Below are 23,049 nucleotides of genomic sequence, written 5' to 3'. Positions count from 1 at the left end.
TACCCTGAAATGAACCAAGTCTGTCAGTGGGGCTATAATACCACCAAGGTTTGAATGTATGATAATACAGCTGCTTATATGCTTAACTATGGTAATAATGAACATAATAAAGAAGCAGAATAAACTGTTGATAGGTGCAGGGTCAAATTCCTCAGCACGTTGGACAACAACAAAGATCCTTTATTAAAATGAGAATTCCCTCGGATCTGAAAAGCGAACACCGGACATTTCCCCTTACGCTCTTTCCAGTGAATAACTACGGTTCCTGGAAACGGGACATAGTGACTCCTCTCTATTTTTTTTTTACATATCTTCAGTAGTTACAGGGAATGATGTTGAGAGATGATGGAGCAAAGCTGCGGCACTGACAGGCAAAAAGTGACGAGGGGGCGAAGTGAATGAGTGTCGGTAAATGAAAAACTTGGGTCATTGCATCGCTAGTTAGCATTTAGCCTCGTTTCATTAGCATGTCTGTGTTTGGTTGCTTTTTACAGACAGCTAGCTAGCGTTAGATACTAGCTACACTAGCTAGCTGTAATTTTAGCTAATTAGCTGCTGTGTTGTGACAGTATAACAAAATGTGATTTGGAAAGTTATGTTTCTTTTTTTACATTATTTCAAACATAACATAGAAATGATTATCGGCAAATAGTGAAGTAGCTGCGCGCTAGTCGTTCACAGCTCATGTTTACATGGCGTCATATTCATTATTGACACCTGTCAGTCCAGGCTGAGCAAACTATTCACTGTTGCTTTGTTTATTGACGCCTGTAGTTCTTGTGTTTTCTGTGTTTTATATACAATGACAGATACCGGTCCAGGATCTTGAAGTGGCTGTAGGACCTGGTTTAAACGGATTATCTAAGCAGCACCAAGCTGCGGATAATGTTTCCCGTATCAGCTTACTGAGTCCAGGATCAGCACCAGGAGAGCCACAGGGCTGCTGGTAATAATAAACATCTGAAGGGTTATTGTTAGGAAAATAAAATGCCCATAAGCACTGAAAAAGATTTTATTTTGTAGAGAAATCATGCGCTAAATCCAAACTGCGCCAAAACAAGTAAAGCCTTATTTTACTACCATGCTTTCATTGTAGGTTGTTAGTGTCTTATATGGCATATAGGAAGCCTCACATTTAAGAAGCTGGAAAAAGCAATTATTTTTAATGTTTGCTCGAAAAATGACAAATCAAAATAGTTAAGAATTCATTCTCTTTCGATCAGTTGACAAAAAGAAAGAAGAACTGACAAAGCAGAATATCAATAAAACAAATGAAATGAAATTCAGAGAAAGAAAGAAGTCGTTTTACAAAGCAATTATGATTTAATAGCCTGAAACTTTAACTTGTAAAGCTGAAAGAAAGCATGGGTCCTTCTTGGTTTTCGGTGTAATGTTCTCCCAAAAAAGCTGTTTTGGGTTCAGCTTAGTTAGAGGAAGAGCCACATGGTTCATGTCTGAGAGTCTACATGCAAGTTGTTTGAAGAGAGTATGTCTGAAGTAGACAGACAGACACCAGAACATTAGCTGCCTTTAAAGGAATCAATAGGAATAAAATCCCCAGACGAAACCCTAAACAAATAGGCAACTAATGTAAGGATATTAAAATGAAGTAGTATTACAACCAAAATCATTTAGCATTCTCAGTGTCTGCCTCCATAGAGGTTTTTGATACGTTGTCATTTCAGCAGATCTTGACATGTACCATAATCAAACACTGAAACCTCTGTCTGCTTTCCAAAGCAGCTATTGTTCATGATTCTTTCCTGTTTCTTTTCACTTTCCACTTCAGGTGCATGAGGCCTTCAGGCTTTGCTAGGAGAAACCATGGAGCCGCACATCATGCCCTTGCACTCTTCCTCCCCCCCTCCATTGGCTGATGACAGTGAAGGGGAGGTGGGATCAGAGGAGGATGAGTTTGGGGACTTCGGGGGATTTTCTGTTGGGATGTCCTGTTCCCCTCTTGGCTTTGCTGATTCTACTGAGCCACCATCCAGCCTCAGACAGCCTTATCCTGCAACAAAACCAGCCAGTGATCAACCCGACTGCCACATTAATCACCCAGTTGAACAATCCCAACCTGCATCCACTGTGACCTCCGGTTCCAGCAGGAGCCAGATAGACATGGAAGGACAGGACTCTGATGCTCAAACATCTTTGCAACTCACAAATGGATATGAAAAAGTCCACACTCATGGGACCCATAGTGCTTCTATAATGAGCATTTGCTCTCCAAAGGAGGAAGCGGGGTTTGCTGATTTTGCTGTGTTTACAGAGCAGGCAGCACAGCCCTGGTGCTGTGGCTTTTCTCCCATAGGCAGCACAGAGCAGTGGGATAGGACGAAATTGGGTGAGCAAATATGTGATCCAGGACAGGAGGTTATTATGTACTCTGAACCTAAATTGCATTGTGCATATAAGGAGAAAGAAAATGTTTACACTAAGGTCCAGCACTGTGAGAAAAGAGATGCAGCTCTCGTGCAACCATCTCAGGACCACGATCCACCTCAGGAAGCTGCCGCAGCTTTGGCTTTTCCATCTGCAGAACATCACCTTAGGGAGGAGGATGAAGGCACCCATGGGACCAGTTTGAGGGAAAGGAAGCACAGTTTTAATTCTTTACAATCCTCTGTGTTACAGGAGGATACAGAGTCAGACGAAGATAGAGAAAAGAGCATTTCTGCTGTTCCCCAAACAGTCAGTGTTTATGAGTCTGCTTCAGAAGATCTAGCATCTTTCTGTGACGATTTCTCATTTGAGGGGGCTTCTGTAGACATGGAACCAAATGTTTCATCTTTTGCTTCTCAAGAGGATCAGACTGATTGGGACCAGACTGATGAAGAGGATGAAGACCTGGGAAAGTACAGATATCGTGACTCCTTTGTCAACAACAGCATGGGAAATCAGTTTGAGGCAGATAAGGCTGTTCATCATTGTGACCAATCAGCAACTCAGGAAACTTCTGCTACCTCCAACTTTTCACAGGCTGGAGCACATGCAGAAGATAAATTTGCAGACAGCAAAGATGGAGGTTTTGCACAGCACAGAGAACGAGAACTTGTCCACAAAGAAGAAGTACGGGTTCAGATCCTAGGGAGCCTTCCTCCAAGTGACAGTTTTGCAGATTTCTGCTCAGCACCCACACAGGGAGATGGAGAAGGGTTGTGGGCAGAGTTCAAGGATCAGAGGGTTCAGGAGGAGGAAAAAACTTGGGCACAGTTCAGAGAGCAAGTCAGCATCCTGCAGGCTGAGGAAGATACTGAGGAGGAGCAAGGAAGGGAAGGACAATATGGCGTTTTAAGGAGAAGCAGCTGTGAGGTGAGAGACATTTCACTGTCATTGCTCTTTATGATGTTAACTAGCTGTGTTCAGTTGGTTTATTGTGCATGGCTTGTCCTTTTTCTGGCCAGACATCACTGTCCTGCCGTGTCCAGCAGCTCCTCCAGGCCAGTTTCCCAGAGGCAGTGGTCCCAGCTATGGATGGAGAGGAGGAGTTGTTCAGCCTCAGTGCTCTGCTTCACAACCGAGACCTCCCTGAGAGTGAGGAGGAGGAGAAACCAGAACTGTGCGGTGCTCAGTGGTGAGGATACCCTCCAGAATTAGGAAGGTGGTTGGTGATGATGATGATTCCAAAGAATTAGCTTTACTGCTCCATTTTGTAGAATTAATCCACAGATAGTTTTATTTGTGCTAAATACAGCTATTTCATATGTCATCTTTGTAAATGTTGCTGTTTTTAGAGAATTCCCCAGATTGTCTTAGTTGTTAATGTCGTCTCAGGGATAAACGAGGACTGTGGTGGCCACATCAGGACATTCACAGTGCAGTTGGACTGCAGTTTCAATGGGGAGGTTCCCACTCACACAGGACTCTGCTCAGGTGCCTCGGTGTGGACACAAGGAACATTGTGAGTTTGACATAAGTGATCCAAGCAGCATCTGCACCAGTAACTGTGTGAACAAGCTGACAACTACCAATTATGACTGATCCACACACTTGACTTGCTAAAGTGCTGGCAATGCTAAAGTGAAGTAGACTTTATAACCTGGATTTGAAGAATAACAACTGTCTCACTCTTACTTGTAAGTTGCTGAAGATAAAAATCTGTGCTAGACTGGTTGTGTAGCTGGGGCAACTACACTTGCACTTTAGAGCTCAGTTGTTTTAAGTCACAAGATACTGAAAATGTCTGAACATTAAAGTCAGTTGTATCTTTTCTGTTTTTGTTTTCTATGTCTTTGCCTTCTGAAAGGTGTTCATTGGCATGAAGAAGCAGCCAGTTTCTGTACCTGCTTTTGCATCTGGCCTGGTAAGTTACCTGTAAAAAAAAAAGAAGTGAACTGAATTAAATAAAATTGTATTTCTTTGCATTTTTGGGGATTTCTACCTCATTTTATTCCTCAACAGGGAATGCTAGAGCCCACCAAAGACTCCACGCACGCTGCCTGTACTCCGAAACACACAGCACCTCCAGGGCCCTCTGAGAAACCAGACCCCTCAACAGATTCATTGAAGGTAAATTGGGTTTGTTTGATTTGACTAATTTAAAAGAGACCAGAATATAACAGAGGTAAACATTAACCTGAAATTATATTTTAAAAGTAATTTCTCTCACTGTAGGAGGTGCTTCCTTCCAGCCAGCGGGACTGGAACAGCCGTGGCCTTAGCAGCTCTCAGGACGGTACGTCCCCTAGCCGAACCCCTTACTTCTGGGGGTGGAAGTAGATTACCAGCTCTCTTCTTACATGGCTTTTTCTAATGAGCAAATACTTATGAGAGTTTCCTCTAGAATCCGCTGGACTCCTCCTCACTTCCTCCATGGCATGTCTGCTTCTTTTATGCATTTATGCCATGTTTCCCCTCTACTCACTCACTAGTGGGTCACCACAACATTGTGTGAAAATAAAGACACATACCATGTTGTTATGATTTACCCCAACAAGAAAAGTTTCAGGGCTGTAACATACAGCAAACCCTAAACCAGAACCAAAAGAAAAACAGATGGGCAACCCAGATAAAGTATTTCCCCTCAGTCACCACAGAACAATTAGAGAAACACTGATGATTTTCTTTTTCTCCCTTTTTTTCAGTTATTCTAGTGTGTCATTTTTACCTGCCATCACCTTTAGTGACAGAATTTATCTCAGTATTCATCAGTCCCAGTTGTGATGAGGAACACTGGGGTGTAATGTGGTGTTTAAAGCTGCTGAAAATGATTGTGAAGGCTACTGAACACAAGAAGTACATGCTGTTACTGTGTTACTTGATCACCCGGAAGTATTTAACTACAGCACAAACTGTCTCAGTATAATGCTAAATTTATGTTTCAATAATAAAAAGCACTAAACTAAGTCAACTCAGTGAGCATGGCCATAATGTGCATTAAGTTAATGGACGTGTTTATCCAAAGAGCCATTTTTATTGTGTTTGTGGTGTGTGAACTTGATTTCATTTGATACAGACTTTGTACAGAAAGAATTTATCCTAATCTAATCTAAGTAGATCTAATGACAAAAACAGAACAAAATCGCAAATCATAAGAAAAATAAGAAAAAAACGATGGGACATGAATCCTGCTTTTGTCATTATTGTCCACTGCTGCTAATATGCAGCTACTTTAAAAATAAAGTTAAGTCTAGATATGAATTAGCTTGCAATTCATAAAAAGCCTTAATCTAAGTTTGCATGTCAGAACAGTGGCAGACCACACACCTGGCAGTATAATCTATATCGCTGCTGCATGTTTAAAGTGGGGAACGCAACGGTTTGCTGAAAAATATATCTAATAAACAATGACTCTCACTGTAGCCAGACACTCTAGATAAGGATTTAAGGAGGAAGATATTTTATTTGCAACATGCACAAAAGATATGTGTAGCTACAGTAAATGCACTGCGGCATACTCTTAGTTATCTTGTTTATCTTAAAAGTACTGAAATACCAGAATTAGTAAAAATAAAAGTAACCTTTTTATTGTTAATATGGGAACTGTCTGTCAGTGCCATGTTTAGTGCTGCACATTGATGTGACTGATTCTTAGCTGTGGTGTGTAGCATGTTAGCTGGTGAATTTGTTTGCTGTTGGGTGGGACTGAGCAACCACTGAATCTATGTCAGTAACTTTACCAGTCATTTCCTTGCAGACGCCAAGCAGAGTTGAGTTTACAGGTATAGAAAAAAACATTTAGATTGAAAGGAGGCACCTTCCAGGTTTAGGAACACCTCTTTACCTGCTCTGTTTCCATATTCCATTAGTTTATGTTCGCTTTTGAAAGTCACTCTCTTGATGCAATGGCAATCCAAATAGACAAATGAAGATGAAGTCACTTAAAAACATAAAAATATTGAAACAGAACAGTTTTGCAGAAATTAAAAAATGGACAGCAGAGGGCAGTGTACTCTATGTAGGGTCCTGAGTGCAGCAAAAAGGTTTAAAACATTTACTTCATTAACTGTTGGAACAAATAGAAATAATCAAGTAATGTCACATGAAACTTTGTAATCTGCCATTAATGCAAAAGGACATGTATTTCATGTACCTTAAATATCTGTTTCTGATCTTATTGTCTTTTTTTCATATGGTTTGGTATATAAAATCTATCACTGGGGTTTGATCTATTCTGTTTGGGGGTAGTGTTCATAATAGAAAGGAATTACGTGTCTTAGACATGATTTCACAATCTAAATGGGGGAAAATGGTGACACAGCCTAAGGGGTTGTGATTACTGCTGTTGCTTTATGCTGCTTTTCTTGTTTTTCAGTTTGTACTCCCTTGTGCACTGATGTATATATGTGAGCATGCCGAATAGAATAGAGGAGTGTTTCATTCCAAAGCATTTCATTTTGACAAAAATCATACCTGAAGTCCACAGTCAGCAGTCACTACCAATCAAAAATGCTTCTACAATATTTGTGTAAACCCTGAGTTGGTTTGGAACTGCAGTTACAATATTTGATCATGAGTTGTGCCTTTATGCCAGCACTCCTTTTCTAAAACAAACTTATTTTTTCAAATGGTTTGACAAAAAAAAAAAAAAAAAAAATTGTTATTTTTATTTATTTAGTCAGTTTTTCCGCTTAAACCCAAGTTTAATGCACTGCAATGAGAACTTGTAAATACTGAAATAAACCAGTTGATTCTTTCTGCTTTGTTTTGCTTCTCTTCCTCAGCTCTTCTCTCTTGCTGAAGGCTTTATTACTTTTCTCTCTAGCTGATGCAAAGTTGGAGTTCTCAAACAATCTAAACGCTTTCTGAGATTTGGTGCCAGTTTTTGATATAAAACTGTTACTATTAAAGGGGGCATCAATATCAACGTAGTGTAGCTTGAGACAGCAAACATCTTTAGAAAGTAACAAAAGGTTTCACCTTCCTTCAACCCTTCTATTATGATCTGAGACTTTTTAAATGTGTTTACAGGTCATGGGAGTCCTACTGCACATGTCAAAAGTTGTATTAAGCTTTTTGTGGCTACAGAAGTGGCTCAGTGAGACCTGAGAAAATGCCTCTGAAGAATATAACTGAAAAAGAATAGCGATCTTATCAGACTTCTGTAGCTTGTTCCTTATCTTTGCTTCTGTACTTGAGGCGACATTAACCCTTACTAGAATAACACAATTACATCTCAGACCAAACTGTCAGTGGTCAAGGGCATTTTGGGAAATGTAGGTACCAGATTTTGAGAAGAAATAGGAACGTCTAATGAAAAAAATATCTGTGGTGTGTTGATTTTAATACTTTTTAAAAACAGTCCATTATGACTAAAGAAGTGCAATGCTTATTCACTGGAGTACACTTAATAACAAATTCCAACTTAAGTTAATAATAATAATTATAATTATATAATAATTATAATTTGTCTATACTTGCATGTTTCATACTTTGATGTGTTCTTCAAACTTTGCAACAAACTGCATGGCCGTACTGGTGCTGTTTGAACTCATGCTGCACGTTAAAGGGCCTACTTCATAATATAAAAAGAAGTTGGACAACAACAGCTTTGCATTACTTTTCTCTGTGTCACTCTTTTTTTCTTCTGCCTTCACTGTCTCAGTAGAAGGAGAAGGCATCAATCAGAGGAAGATGCTCGGTTTCCTTTTATGAATAAATCAAGCACCCCCATCCTTCACAACAATGTCTCTTTATCTCAACCAGTGTCTGTGTTTGCTAGCACAGGCTACTCAGCTCTCAACCTGGATTATTTTGGTCCTGAGGAGAGCAGATCCAGCAGCAGCCTTCACAACAGTCCACCTCCAGGTCAGAGTGTGACACTGCAGAAATGTTGATTTTTTTTTTTCAGTTCAAGAAGTTTGGGCTATGACTCCACAGTGATGATTCTTCCTCTCGTGCTAAATTTAGCTTGTGCTGTGTGTGAGTACATTGACACCCTTACGTAACATGTCTTGTGTGTGTTTGTTATGGGCACTTACATTTAAAGGAGTTGACCGTGAGCTCTATGAGTTGACCATTAGCAAACTGGAAACCAGTGCAAACTGTTACCACCTAGAGGACACCTTGGATCGCCTGATGTCTGCAGTTAAGACCAGTGACTCACTCGGGTGAGCACAGATGTTACATTTATGAACTCTCTATGTTTTATTTTTATTTTTCCATCATATAGTGAAGCAAAAATGAAAATCACATGCAAGGTCCTCGTACGGAATTAATAAATATGTATTGATTTTGTGTGTGTATGTGTGTTTGTTTTTTAGGAAACCTCAGCAGGATGAAGAGCTGAGTGTGGAGGCTTGCACGATGATCTCTGGACTTCCTAACCTGTCCTTCATGAAGGCCAAGGTCCTTATGTTCCCAAGCATCCTTGTACCCAGAGCATGCTGTGAAGATTGATTTGTTTTTCTCCATGCATATTCAGTCTGGATGCCTGATTTACCAGTTACTACACATTTACAGGATTTAAATACTCCTGTAATGACGCAAGAGGTCAATCTTCCTGCCTTGATCAAAGTACTCCACCTCCAGGAGTGGCCTGGTCAGTCTAACAATTAACAATAGGCTTATTTTGGTTAAATCTAAACCATCTGTCCATACATATGTCACATTTTTTAGTTTAAAGAATATATTTTCTGGTTTGATTGATAAATATAATATTTTCCTCTCTCTTTTCATGTTATAATTGTAGAGTATCAGCCAGTCAAGCTGATTATTTGGTTTTTGGTTCCAGTTTTGCTGAGAGTCATTTCAGTTGTCTGAGTTGAATATACAGAAAATAAAAACAACTGGAACTGCTTCAGTAATTTATCACTTTTGGTATTTGGGTCAGTCAACACTCCTTTACAGAGTTATTGATTTATTGATCCTGGACTTTCAGCATTTCACACAATGAATCACCTCTATAAATAAAACTCTAGTGTCCTGTAAAACGTGATTTTGTTTTATTCTGAATCTGTTCTTTCTGCTCATGTGCTGTGTTAGTAAAATTAAGCATTTTAACAAAAAAATAATGATAATTTGGGCACATATGTTGGAGGGAGAGCACCGGATGAGCACCCTGCCCTTCCTCCTCTCGGCCGACTTGGTGTGCCTTCCTTCCGGCTTGCCGAAGAAAGTTGAGGGAGGTTCAGCGGCATCTGGGCTTTTACATAATGGACAGCCAGGGAAGGAAAGTGGTGGTGTGCGACAATGGGACCGGGGTAAGGTTTGCGCTTCGGTTTGACGAGCTATCAGTCCGCGGTTTGTTTTAACCGGGGTCGTTTTTGTCGAACGATTTGCTGAAACAGGAAGTGGGGCTGTTAGCTCTGAAGCTAACTGGGTGGCTAGCTAGCTAGCTAGCTGTTAGCCAGCTAATTTTCATTCATCCAGAGCCGACACGGAAACATCCCGCAGACTGTGTGTAAATGTGTGGATAAAAGCTGAATAGACATCTCTGGCCATAACACTGGCAGCTGCACAAACATCGAATTAAGGCGGATTAGTTACGTCTCATTCGCTACCAACGCTTACCCAGCTAAAGCAGCTAGCTGGTGTCAGCCAGCTAACGTTGGTATTTAACAGCTGTCTGGTTTATTTTTTGTGACTCATCTCGGGGATTTTGCTCAGCAAACCACTCGGACATTGATCGTTTTTGTTGTGTTGCTGTTGGGCTACTTGCTGTAATAGCTGACGGCAGATTGATGGGATGTGGGGCCGAGTGTGCAGGATTGAGGAACCACCTTGATGTGTTCCTGTGCAGCAGCTAACACAGAGAAATTTATTCAAGTGTTTGGGAAGAAGTATATTTAGTCAAATACTGTGCAATTTTAATGTTTTTTTTTCAATTAGATTTCTGAGGAAGATTTAATATTGCCGTTTTTACTACCTTTATTTAAAGAGCTAGTTTTATTTTCAGATATTTAACATAAAAACACATACAAGCTTGTTCCAAGATTAACAGCTTTTCAGATTTCTCTGACTCAATAGCAGGTTGGTTTTATTTACAGTTTAATACAGAAAAAGGTAAAGGTACATATTGCTTTTCAAATTTCTGATGCCCCCCCCCAAAAAAAAAAGAAAAGAGATTTCTTCATTCTTCTTTCTCTCCCATTAATTATCTCAACCCCCTTCTGGTCCTGGTTTACAACCAAAGTAGCTAAATCTATGGAAAATAGTTCAAACATGCTCCACTTCAACTATCTATGATTGTAAAATGCATCATACTGACTGATCAGGATAATATTCATCTAATAATTCCAGCAATCACAGGGGACATTTTACTGCACATGTACTTGTTTGTACATTCAATATTCTGCAGATAATACTTTCACATTTTAGTTTTGAGTTTAAATACAGGACATCTCCTTGTATTGCAGTATTTTATGGAGTATTTTTCCATTCTGGTATTAGCATCTCTAGTTAAAGTTAAGGATCTATGTCAGATTGTGTTTATTCAGTGCACACAGGTAACACTGCCTCTATTGGAACGTGGGGACTTCCTCTCTAATCTTTGTGAGCAGTCAAAGAGGATGTTGCCTCACCATGTCACTGACTAATAAGGCTTTTTTTGAGGCATGATTTTTTTTTCAAGCTTCTTGTTCTAAGACTGCCCTCTGTTACAGTTAAACTGAGAAATCAAGAGGAAGTGAGAGAATCTAAACCACAGCCATATATGTCACCAACACATTTACGTTCCTGTTACTTGCTGATTTAAATTAAACTGTAAAGTCTGAGAGTTCAGCTTTGCATCGTGAATCTGCAAACACATGCAGCTGCAACACAAGACAAACGACAGCTGAGTTGAGTGTTTTACTGGTAAATTTCACAATCTGCTACTAAAACTCAACCTGCAAGGTGGAATGGTTCTCTAGGATATTTGCATAAAATTCAACCTGCTTGGCCTTAATCTTTACAGGGTACAATTGTCTGTGGGTAAATAATTGTTATAGTAAAAATTGTTTAATATTTAATCCGTAATGAATTTATGCTAATATAGATTTTTGGCATTAGAATGATCAAGTTGATTTAATATGAAGTTACTTATAACTTGATAATAAATATACTTTTTGTATTGATTAGATGAAATTACACTGACCTAAACTGTGTGTTTTGTGACTTCATCAAATGCAGTAGGTCTAGTAGGTTTTCTTTTTTTGTACCGAAGGCTGAAGTATGTCGTGACCACAGATGTTACACATTCAAACATACGAAGGTGTTGACACTTAAGCATCTGTGGTTACATTTCTAGCTCAGTCTAAATGCCAGTTAAGCCCAGTTTTATCATCAGGATGGTGATGATCCTGTCTTGGCTTTTTGCAGTTTATCTCGTCAGTGTTTAATGTATTTCCCTTATCATTTCCTCTGTGCTTTTCTTGTCCCTTTCTTTTTAGTTTGTCAAGTGTGGCTATGCAGGCTCCAACTTCCCAGAGCACATCTTCCCTGCGCTTGTTGGGAGGCCCATCATTCGCTCGACAGCCAAAGTGGGAAACATTGAGATCAAGGTATGAATGCGTCCCCCTGGTGTTCCTGGAATAAAGTTTTATTTAACCAGAAAATCTTGATTTCAAGGATGAACCTGGTTAGGAAACCAGTGATTAAAACATCAGTTATAAACAGGAGTGAAATAGTAGATTTTAAATCACATGTAAAACAGACAGCTTGTTTTTTTATTATGAGTACAATATTGAACCTACAGACTGTATATAATTTTGCTGGATATGATCTTTTTCTGTTTTGAGTGAGCTCCCATGAGCTTTAGCAGCCCAGTTTAGTTCTGAAACCTGTTAGATAACAATAAGCTGTCTAACCCCCCCAAGTTCGACCAGTTGAGATCTTTGAATCAATACAGTAATTTGGGTAAAGCTCAGTTCATTACACAGCAGAGCTCTAAATGTCTGAGTTTACCATTGTTTTAGCATGAAGCCTATCTCTTTCTCCTGTTCTTTCCAGTTCTTTTGTTTATTCATCTTTTTATTTTTTTGTATCTACCTTCCTCTTCCTCCACGTTTTGTTCCTCCACGGTGAAGTAGAATGCTCAGAAGATGGTAAGTTCAGGTTGGTGTGTGCCTCCTGTTCTTGCCTGCTCCGGACAGTCGTTTGTTTTGGCCTCAACTAAAAATGAAACTATTATGTTTTGTTTTTCTTCTTTCATTTCTTTTTTTCTTCCTTGTTTTCTACTCTATTTCTTCTTCCCCTTCACAACCGGTTTGCTCATTTTTGGCGTGAGTTTGGGTGTTGTTGGCCAAATGAGTGGCAATCATTCAGTTCAGTGTTTAACTCCTTACATTAATGCACTCCTTTCTGCAGGGTGAAAGTGTGGCTGTGATGAATCATAGGCCAGCTGTTATCGATGCAGTGCTAAAAGAGATTTTGGACCGGTTCCATTTTCAGAGTCTCTGATCTGCTGGTGCATCCTGACAGCTACACCCCCCCACCCACAACCCCAATCCTGCTGCTATTTAAGGACTGAAATAATCTGTTTTCAGCTAAAAAGAAAGTGTCAGCTGAAGCATTTGGTGCCACATGTTAAATATTGTGTATCTGTATGTATCACAAATTGATTTCATTATGAAGCAATCACTGTATTTAAGATAAGAGCCTTTATTTTACTATCAGCAAGTGTTTCACCACTTACAATTGAAGAGGATGTGTCCACACTCAAGGATGCATGGCAGACATCTGAAATTTGGAGACGGAAGCACATCTGTTTTTCTTTTGACTTTTTTTCTATTGAGACCACATGGAGGCGATGCCTGTGGCTGGTACTTTGTTAATGCCAAAGCACACAGAATGAACCCATAAAATGGCTGCCTTCAGTAGGCTTTTGATGTCTCCAAGTGGAACGTGAGATGCTTGACTGTGTGACTAACTGTGAGCTCTAACCCAGCAGTTGTTTACACTGCCAGGCTGCCTTGCATGCAGTTAGGTGAATGGTGCTAAAACAAGTGGTTTATTGCAGCTAGAGGGGAGTGTTTCCAGGTGTAGATGCATGGAAAATAATGCCTTGCTGTGCATGCAGGCTAAATGAATTTTAAAGTCAAGCGCTACTTGAATGCATCTGACAGATGTCTCATCTTGAGGCGAGTGAAAGATGGATGATGAGTTTTTTTGGTTCCAACTGAGCAGCAGGGGGCAAACTGAAATGATGTTATTGCCCAAATCCGTACTTGGTTTTCATTGCTACTTTCAGTGTATGATCCAAACTGAGCTTCAGAAATGGGGTCTGTGCTGCCCAATGTCTAAATACTTCTCTGCACCGGCATTTGAACTCTCCCTACAGGACCTGATGGTGGGGGATGAGGCCAGTGAGCTGCGCTCCATGCTGGAAGTCAACTACCCCATGGAGAATGGGATCGTCAGGAACTGGGATGACATGAAGCACCTGTGGGACTACACCTTCGGCCCAGAGAAGCTCAACATCAACTCCCGCAACTGCAAGATCTTGCTGACTGAACCCCCCATGAACCCCACCAAGAACCGCGAGAAGATCATTGAGGTATGTTAAAATTTGTCTGTGTGTAGCTTGACAGTATTTGTGTACCAAGGGAAATTGGTAAATACAATTCCTACTGGGGATCAGAGGTTCCCCTCTTTTAAGAGCCATTAGGGAAAGTGTATTTTAATGCCACATTGGTTAATCCAACAGTCCAGTGTTTGGACTATGTGTAGATGAAATGATAGTATGTGTTACTTGTGTATTTTACTGCAAAGTTCATTTCGCATGTGCTTCTGTGCAGATGTACTGTACTTACGTTTGCATCAACAAGCATGTTCTTACCGTCTGATGTTTACTGGCCTGTCCTGCAGGTGATGTTTGAGACATACCAGTTTGCAGGAGTCTACATTGCTATCCAGGCTGTGCTGACTCTGTATGCCCAAGGTAAGAAGACACTTGAACTGCAAATAAAAACAAAAAAGACACCAACATTTTTCTGTTGACTGTTACAGTTTCCTCATCACACAAGAGTTAAGAGTATTTTGTAGATCACCCTACACATCCTTCATGACTTTTACCGCAGTAGCAGGAACAAGGTTTTTGTTTTAAATGTGAAAATATTCTTGTGTGCCTGTATTTAACCACCACACCTTATTCAAATAGGTTGTGCAAAGATTTGTTTTATGAGACTAGTTAGATCCCAGATATGATATTCTTTGTCAGATCACTGAACTTCTCTTGCAAAACCTAAGACTTTATCTGACCTGTGCTGTGTTTCAAGCAAGATCAGAACAGTTCTAAAACTGTTTGCACCTGCAGACAGACAGTGAGACTGTGTATTAATATATACAAGTAAGAATAAGCTCACCTAGCTTTGTACAGTTGTATGTTAGTAACTCTAATCTGTGTGCTTTTAAGGTCTTCTGACTGGTGTGGTGGTGGATTCTGGTGATGGCGTGACACACATTTGTCCAGTGTATGAGGGTTTCAGCCTGCCTCACCTGACGAGACGCCTGGACATCGCAGGCAGGGACATCACCCGCTACCTCATTAAGGTATCCAGCCTCTCAACACTCCCAGTCTCTTAATGCAAATAGGATTTTATAAAAGTCATGTGGATTTCTCTTCAGGTTTGAATACAGTCTCCTTCCTCACCTTCTTTCTTCTTTGTCTTTCCCATTTCCCTGCACCTCTTTCCCTGTTTGTGGATGCAGTTGTTGTTGCTGAGGGGTTATGCCTTCAACCACTCTGCAGACTTTGAGACTGTGCGCATGATGAAGGAGAAGTTGTGCTATGTGGGCTACAACATTGAGCAGGAGCAGAAGCTGGCACTGGAGACTACTGTGCTGGTGGAATCGTACACGGTAGATAATTTTGTTTTAATTTTCACAACATTAAAACACACGTGGCTGATGACCACTTCATCAGGGTCTTAGTAGAAACAGAACCTGAAAACAAAAAAAGCTGCTGTATGGACAGTATGTGTTGACTTTGTTTTTTTGTTTTGTTTTGTTTTGTTTTTTTTGACTTGAACCATAGTAACACATTTCCAGCCCACACAAGTGATTTTTGGTTGTCTTTTTTTTGTTTTAAAATACATAAATGTATAAAATGGGTTCTTTTTATGAACACCACATGCACAAGGTCTCACATTTCTACTTAAAAAAAGCATTGCTGTAAAAAGAATCCTTCCCAAAGGATTTGTAATAAGTTAAATGTGGAGGCTTTTATTTTGAAGTAATCTAGACTAATTGGGTAATTAAATCTGTTTCTCTACTGAGCAAAGTAGACTGGCACATGCCATTTGTTTGCTCTGTTGGCTCCTTTAGGACAGGGCAGTGGTGCTGACTAACTGTTTTCTCTGGGACTCAAACATCTGCGGGTGCAGTGCTTCTCCACCAGACTTGCTTTTCTTTCCAAGGCCTTTTCCCTGCAGAACCACAGAATCTAAACGCAGGTCCTGATGTCTGCGTTACTGCACGCCTTAGCGAGCACATGTTGTGTCTCAGAGCTCACTGTGACCGTGTGTGTTTGGGTTAGTGTAGGCGTGTGTGTTCACGTAGGTGTGTGAACATGGGTGTGTATCTTTTTGTGTGCGTGAATGTGCCGAAACAAGCAGGGCAATGTAACTGTGGCCGAAAGGCCCTGAACTGCACATTACATCATTTCCTGTGCAGCCACTTTGCGGCGGTGGCTGAGTTCCACTTTCTTCCACTGCCTTTGGCTGAATGAAGCCCTTTTATAGTCCCACACACACTCACTCTACTCAGTTTGGAGTCTACACTCTCTGTGCTATAACGTGTACAATATCATCAGAGTATTGGAGGCTTTTATTTACAAACTGCAGTAAATTCAGTGTTCTTTAAGAAGTTTTGTTAGAGGTTATTACTTCCTTTCTACAGTGCAAACAACTACAGTGAACAGTATATTTCATTGTCAAGACTTACACCCTTTACCAGTTGAGTCATTAAATCCTACCTTCACAGTGGTGTCATACTTTGTTTCTTCTCCTTTCATGTCATTCCTCCCACACATCTCCAGCTGCCAGATGGTCGTGTGATTAAGGTGGGAGGAGAGCGGTTTGAGGCCCCGGAGGCTCTGTTCCAGCCCCACCTTATCAACGTGGAGGGTGTTGGAGTGGCCGAGCTTCTCTTCAACACCATCCAGGCGGCCGATATAGACACCAGGTGAGGACAGCAAAGCCCCTCGGGAGATATCTAACACACACAACATACAGCATTAACAAGCCATAGTGCACACACACACACACACACACACACACACAAAGATATGTAAAGTGTCAGCAAAGCAGAACTCCCACTGAAGCAGTAGTGGGTTTTAGGCATCACACAAAATATTCCTTGCACACCAGAGTTCTGTATGGAAAATATGAAGTAACAGCCAGAAATGTTTGTTTAGAAACAAAATCTGTGACTATTAATCAGTTGCTGTTGCAGTTAAATGATCTACAGTATTTTAAAATACCCACCACGAGTCAACAAAACAGCTTGTAAAGTCTTGAAAGTAATGTTTCATCCGCTGTGGACATGAAATGGGAAAATATGGTCTTTGGAAATTAAACTAGTAACATAACCTGCATGACTTTTAGGTTGTGTCTGTACGCGTCAGCATGTTACTGTGTTTCTTCCTACGCTCACTCTTTGTCCTCCCAACATCAGGCCCGAGTTCTACAAGCACATTGTGTTATCAGGAGGATCCACCATGTACCCAGGACTGCCTTCCCGACTTGAGAGGGAACTCAAGCAGCTGTACCTCGAGCGTGTACTCAAGGGAGATGTGGACAAGCTTTCGGTAAGAAACTGACCCTTATCGCCTCATCTATAATTGTGGTGTTGACTATGTGAGATCATTAGGACTAAGTAGAACTCAGAGCTAAAACTACTCACATGTACTTTGCAGAATGACTGTGACTTTGAAAGCAGTCAACAGCATTAATTTTAGTCCAAATTACACCTTGTTTACTGTCAGGTGTGCTGTGACCGATGAGATTTTCAATAAAGTGTGCTGCTGTTGTAAGATACAACAGAACTTACATTTATTAAGCCAAAGTCTGGCTTCGCTGCACTGGGCCTCTCACTTGGCGTGGATTCATATTTCCGGCTGATTCTCAGGGTTTGTTTAAGTTGGCCTGGGTGGGGTTTCACCACATGTGAGACAGCAGTAAAGTACCACAAAGATACAAAAAAACCCATGGGAATGTGTTTGAGTCACTTTCAAGAATAAACTGTGACTGACAACTAACAGGGTCTCCTTTGTCTTGATGAAGAAGCCCAAACTCCCAGCGTTTAAAGTAGAATAGATTTTTAAAAACAACAGCAACAAAAAAACGTACGTGCAGTTACCATTTGACCCATGTCTGGCTCAAATTGATCTGTGGGGTTTAACAGAATAGTATGTGATGTGACATTGTACAGAAAGCTACCACCAGGTGGTGCTAGAGGCTAACACAAATTCATTTAATCTAATCAGAGCTCTTTAATCACAACATATTGAATGTGGGCTTCACTTCCCATTGAGAAATTGGAAATTCATTATATTTTTGCATCATTACCCTAAAGACACAGAAGCATTTTGTGAACCAAGCTCTACAGATGAAGCTCAGCAGAATCTCATTATGTAAAACCAGCCATACTTCTATTATTGTAATGCGTGTTTTTCACATATCTTTCACGAAAACCAAGAGAAAGGTACAATATGTAACAAGAAAGGATCTTCTTGGATAAATCCCTACAAACTCCAAATCATTTTATGCTACTCCACCTATGTAGGCTGGGAAATAGCTGTTTAGTTACAGCTGATTCTATTGAGAAAAGGAAAATACTTCAAATTCTTCAAATGAGCATCTTCCACTTTTTTGCTGTTGCACATGCACCATCGGTGCCGTGCACCACCTCAGTTTGTAGCCTGAACTTTTAGCTGTTGGTTTGTTGCTTGTGGTTACGTTTAGACAACTCACCATGTGAGCAACAAACAGAAGTTGTGTCTTTCGCCCTATTTGGTGAAAATGTGAGTGTTTGGACATACTGAGCACAGAAGTGGATTATGCTGTCAGAGTGGTTTGGAAACTTTGAACTGTTGTTGTGATACTTTTCCATCTGAATGACTTGTCACCATTGCAGTGACATGAATTGAATCATGCTGATTTGAAGTGGATCAATGCAGCATTAATCTTGACTTTTAAATTAAAAGTGGATTAACTTAATGTGCGATGTAGCTACAGTGAATTAGCAGCAGCTCTCTGGAGGTTTTTAGCATCTTCAAGCTCATTTTTGTGGTTTCACAACCCAAATTGTTTCTGTTCAGACAACTGTATTCACATTCATCCCTCAGGAGGTGGAGACAGAAGTGGAGCTAAAATGAAAGTGAATGTCGGACTTTATTTTGTATAATATCCAGTGAGCAAACAACCACTGCAGATAAATCTCGATGTTGCTCTGTGTTTTCTGGATGTTTAAATTAGCAGCTGTTTGTTGCACTATATCAACTTTGTAGCATGATGATGATCGATGTTGATATTGCATTTACAGCCTGTTGCGCCTCCATGTGGCTAAAGATATCTAATAATGCAAATGGTAGCAGTATTCACAGTGCGTGTTCGTCATGCTAAACTGCTACATTATGCTAATATAGTATCCAGTATCAGTATGACAGTGTTTAAACAATGTACTCGTGTTACTTATTTTATTTAAATGTTCTGTGTTGTTGCTAATAGTGGTCGAGCCAGGCTTAAAATATGGCAGCTGTTCTGAGATTTGGCTTGGCAGCAACTTCAGATTTTTATTTTTACAAAACTAAGATTTATGTCTCTGGGTCAATTTTAATGCATCTAAACACTGAGCTGTGGACACAGCCTTAGTCAGCAGGAGTGTTCCTTGTCATCCAGGATCTTCTTATATCTGCCCCTGTTGTAGAAATTTAAGATCCGAATTGAGGATCCTCCCAGACGAAAGCACATGGTGTTCCTGGGTGGAGCTGTACTGGCCGACATCATGAAGGACAAGGACAACTTCTGGCTGACCCGGGAGGAGTACCAGGAGAAAGGAGTCCGTGTGCTGGAAAAACTTGGAGTCACCGTCAGATAAAGCTCTGAACAGACAGACCACGCATACACACATACACACGCGCACACACAGACACACGTCACATGCACACATTTCCCCCTTGCCCCCATTGCAGAGTATATATCTATTTATCCCTCTTCTTCTCTCTTGTGGCGCTTGATATTCGTGAAACATCAGAGAATCAAGTCGTCACCTCCCCGCTCTACTTCTCCTCTCCCCCCCTCTCTGCCTCTCTTCTCTCCTGGTTTGCGATTGGTTCACACTTGTCCTCGCAAGTCCTGATTTTCCCTGAAACTCCTCCTTTATTTTACTATGAATAGAAGAGTTCATGTTGCCATGCTGGTGCATTTCAGAGTCCGATTCTCATTGAGTACTAGAGAAAGTTCAAACCGGGGTGGGAAATGTTAACACTGCATGTTAACATGCAAAGCGATTGTTAGGCAGATAAATCTGCCAGCCACCAAGTATTTCAGAAAGATTAGTCCCCTCCCCCTTATGAAACCTCCAGAGGGTGTAAATTGATGCAAAGTTTCTAGGCAACTTGTAAGCATCTGTAATATCACAATCAGGTCCACCACGAGTAGCCACGGCCTGCTTTCAGCCTCTGTTCCAGGTGTGCAAGAACTGATCACATTTTTATGTCGGTTTTTATAAATGATATCATGACTTTCTTTTCTGGGAGAGGGCTTGTTTTTGTTTCTGCTTTTTCTTTTTTGGATGTGTGAGTTCAGTTTATCTAGAAATTCAATATTTTTTTTTTTTTTTTATTATTCTTTTGTTGCTGTGCACTACTACCGTTGGAAATGGAGTATATTATGGTGACAGTTAATCCATGCATTTATTTTTTAGAATAAGTGGTTGATCTATAAAGGGACAAATACACAGGAAAGCCCCTGAGCTTAACATCAGTTGTGTGATGGTACTTTACGGTTTGTGGGTGGTGAGACAACGATGGGATACGGGGGGGAGGGGTGTTACTATTTGTTCCTCATCAAACAGCCTCTGCCTCCTTTCTGGGTGTAAATCTTGATATGAATGAACGGGTGTGAGCAGTTGTAGTCATAAGTCTATAGCACATCACCTGTTGTGTTCGTTCAGATGCACCGAGGCTCGGAGGCAGTCGCAGGCTGGCGATGAGATCTGTTTGAATCTGGCGCTGCGCACCACAAATCTGGGAAAATAAAACGGTATTTTATAGAAGTTGAAATGCTGATGAGACCGTAATGATTACTGGAGGCACTTCTATTTTGAGTGTGATAAATGTGTATATGTTTTTTTTTTTTTTTCCTCTTTCCTTGAGCGTCTATCCAGTGCCAAGCGCAGTTCATGTTTACTGGATTTGTCATGTTTTAATGTCCTCCTTTCTGTCACCATTTTTGTTTTTATTTTCCTGTGTTGTTCATAGCTTAACTGCCTAACGCTGATTTAAATAAAATTGATTTATAAGGATTATAGTATGGCATTTTTCTTCAAAGCAGGTTTATTGACCTATTTGAATAGCACTGTAAAATCTTAAACTGCCAATCGTATGTCTCAAACGTGATGATATCAAACAGCTTGTTGTGAGTTTTATTTGGTTCAACCTGCTGCATAAATCAGGTGTACAAGGCTGCAGCTAGCAACCTTTCAAAACTGGTAAGTTTTTTTGACTGATTTATTATTTAAAATTGTAAAAAGCTTTTGCCTGAGCTTCCACCTGATGGTCTTCATCAGGAGATAGACCTCTCATCCCTGTAGTCTGAAACATAAGCATGAGAAGTTCATTCTCGATCTTAGAAATGACCCACACTGAGCTTGATGCTTGGCATCTATTTCTAAGAATCACAGGTTTGATGTGATTTCAGGATTGTACTGTTTATCATCAAGCTAATGAGTTAGTAAAGAAAAAAATGGTAGTTTAGTTACCTATATGTTACCGTTGGAAATGAGAACTAGTCTTAAAAACTGTGAATGATGTCGTTTGTAGGACCTCAACAAAACTGTTTCCTTGAGCTAATATTTGACATAACACATTTGTTTCAATTTTCTGCCACATTTAAGAGCTTGAATCCATCAAATCTTTGACATTTATGTGTGAAAAATCACTGAAGTTACCAAAAGCTGTTCATCAAATAGCTGCAGATTCATTTTTGTGTTTGTTTTATACTGAGCAGTTAATTGACTCTGGTCTTTTTGCAGAGAGCTGGAGGCATAGATGGATTACTGAACATACCTACTGGGCACAGGCACATGGAGGCTCATAGACCAGAGAGCTGAGAAGTGGGTGTTAATCTTTCCATTTAAATGTCAATCAAATAGTAAAAGAGCCACAAAATAAGACTAATGTTGACCAAAAGTGACTAGAAAGAGGTAAACCACTAAAAAGAATCATAAAAAGAGAAAGTTACCATAAATAACAGCAAAACAACAGCAAAAATATTGAAAACAAGAAACAAAACGATGGCAAAGAGACGTAAGACAAAGACAAGTAAAAATAGCTGTAAATAACTAGAGAGAAATGCTAAACAAGTGAAAACAGTTGGCTAAAAACACAAAACTACAGGAAAAAACAGAGCACACGTGTGGTTGCTCCAACTGTGTAAGAGGGATAAGGGACTTTTACATGTCTGTGCCCAGGGGCCCATTGTCCTATAATTCATCCCTGGCTGAAGGTGATATTTGATGTAGAGACAGATAAACTGCAGAACCGGAGGAGCGGATGGATGTATGAAGGTGACTGAGGCTGAGCCACAGACGGAGGAGGAGGAGGAGGAGGAGAGCTCTGCACACAGACCAGAAAGAGGAAGAGGAAATGGAACAGTGGCAGAGGACTGGCGCCACCAGAGGAAGAGGTGCTCTTTCCGTGCCTGAAATAAAGATCTCACTCAGACTCTTCCAACCTTGTTCCATTTTATTCCCTCAACTTTTGCCACTTCCTTCTTAACCCTGAACTGTTCCCCCTGATGCACCGTGTGAAGTTTCCTCCCCATCAGATCACAAAGAGACATCGCTGACGTTCAGCAGCGGTGGGAAGGGCGACATTTTAGTGCAGTTTTGAGGGACTGGCCTCCAGCTGTACTTTGAAAATGACCTCTACTCCATTTCAGAGAGGAATATTTTACCTTTTCTCCACTGCTTTTATTTTTTTATGGCAGCTATGGCTTCGGATCTTAACATGAGATAAACTTTGCTCTTGTCAGGAAACAATCTCAACTTTTATCTCGACCAAATGTCAACCTTTAAAGAACAGAGAAAAACAACCTTAATTCAGCTTTAATGAACTTAACTCTCAGCCAGTCAAACTGGTAAAGTTCAAGTTACATGATCAGCATCTCCAGGACATCTACTGTTGTGGTCAAATTCTTTGCTCTGTTACCTAAAAGGTTTCAGAGAATCATCTTAACCTATAGAGAGACATGAAAATGAAAGCTGCTCCTTCTTGTTTTTTAATAACTGATCGACAATCATGCTCATGCATTAGTAGTTTCTTTATGTTTTAGGATGAAAAACGTTTGACTGTGGTATTATGTAAAGAAAAAAAAAAAAAAACTTTTATTACTGTTGGTTTTCAAGCTGCATTTGCATAAACTCTTATCAACAATGTTTTTCCACAGGGTGGGAGCAGAGGGG

At 40.3% G+C, this 23,049-nt stretch overlaps 2 protein-coding genes across 6 annotated transcripts; both read left to right on the top strand.

Annotated features, from left to right (window-relative positions):
• The first annotated feature begins 324 nt into the window (after positions 1-324).
• On the top strand, positions 325-9,032 carry aftphb (aftiphilin b). 5 transcript variants are annotated; one of them, XM_026310017.1, is made up of 11 exons: positions 325-404; positions 810-946; positions 1,790-3,315; positions 3,408-3,577; positions 3,778-3,904; positions 4,250-4,306; positions 4,405-4,512; positions 4,618-4,678; positions 8,149-8,250; positions 8,432-8,552; positions 8,706-9,032. In XM_026310017.1, exons 3-11 carry the CDS (start codon positions 1,825-1,827, stop codon positions 8,839-8,841), a joined length of 2,373 nt encoding a protein of 790 aa, XP_026165802.1. In that variant the 5' UTR covers positions 325-404; positions 810-946; positions 1,790-1,824; the 3' UTR covers positions 8,842-9,032. The 5 variants fall into 5 exon arrangements, with proteins under 5 accessions (XP_026165802.1, XP_026165800.1, XP_026165804.1 ...); XM_026310015.1 differs by having other exon boundaries at positions 325-408; XM_026310019.1 differs by having other exon boundaries at positions 325-408; positions 8,170-8,250; positions 8,706-9,031.
• Positions 9,033-9,519: 487 nt separating this feature from the next.
• On the top strand, positions 9,520-20,890 carry actr2b (actin related protein 2b). Its single transcript, XM_026310275.1, has 9 exons — positions 9,520-9,644; positions 11,814-11,924; positions 13,703-13,918; positions 14,230-14,302; positions 14,777-14,913; positions 15,073-15,222; positions 16,400-16,545; positions 17,038-17,170; positions 19,291-20,890. The coding sequence occupies exons 1-9, from the start codon at positions 9,597-9,599 to the stop codon at positions 19,459-19,461; spliced, it is 1,185 nt and encodes a 394-aa protein (XP_026166060.1). The 5' UTR covers positions 9,520-9,596; the 3' UTR covers positions 19,462-20,890.
• The last annotated feature ends 2,159 nt before the right edge of the window (positions 20,891-23,049 follow it).

This window comes from Mastacembelus armatus, chromosome 15 (assembly GCF_900324485.2).
Source record: "Mastacembelus armatus chromosome 15, fMasArm1.2, whole genome shotgun sequence".
NCBI lineage: Eukaryota > Metazoa > Chordata > Actinopteri > Synbranchiformes > Mastacembelidae > Mastacembelus > Mastacembelus armatus.
Note: the sequence above shows the minus strand (reverse complement) of the source record. Positions and strands in the feature narration are given on the sequence as shown.

What these genes read in the sequence shown, in the direction of transcription:
- aftphb (XM_026310017.1), top strand. Translation starts at nt 1,825, where the DNA reads ATGGAGCCGCACATCATGCCCTTGCACTCTTCCTCCCCCCCTCCATTG. An exon ending in CTGCTTTTGCATCTGGCCTG is followed by an intron (nt 4,307 to 4,404) that starts GTAAGTTACCTG and finishes ATTCCTCAACAG; the next exon opens with GGAATGCTAGAGCCCACCAA. An exon ending in TCACAACAGTCCACCTCCAG is followed by an intron (nt 8,251 to 8,431) that starts GTCAGAGTGTGA and finishes TTACATTTAAAG; the next exon opens with GAGTTGACCGTGAGCTCTAT.
- actr2b (XM_026310275.1), top strand. Translation starts at nt 9,597, where the DNA reads ATGGACAGCCAGGGAAGGAAAGTGGTGGTGTGCGACAATGGGACCGGG. An exon ending in TGTGCGACAATGGGACCGGG is followed by an intron (nt 9,645 to 11,813) that starts GTAAGGTTTGCG and finishes CTTTCTTTTTAG; the next exon opens with TTTGTCAAGTGTGGCTATGC. An exon ending in GAGATGTGGACAAGCTTTCG is followed by an intron (nt 17,171 to 19,290) that starts GTAAGAAACTGA and finishes CCCCTGTTGTAG; the next exon opens with AAATTTAAGATCCGAATTGA.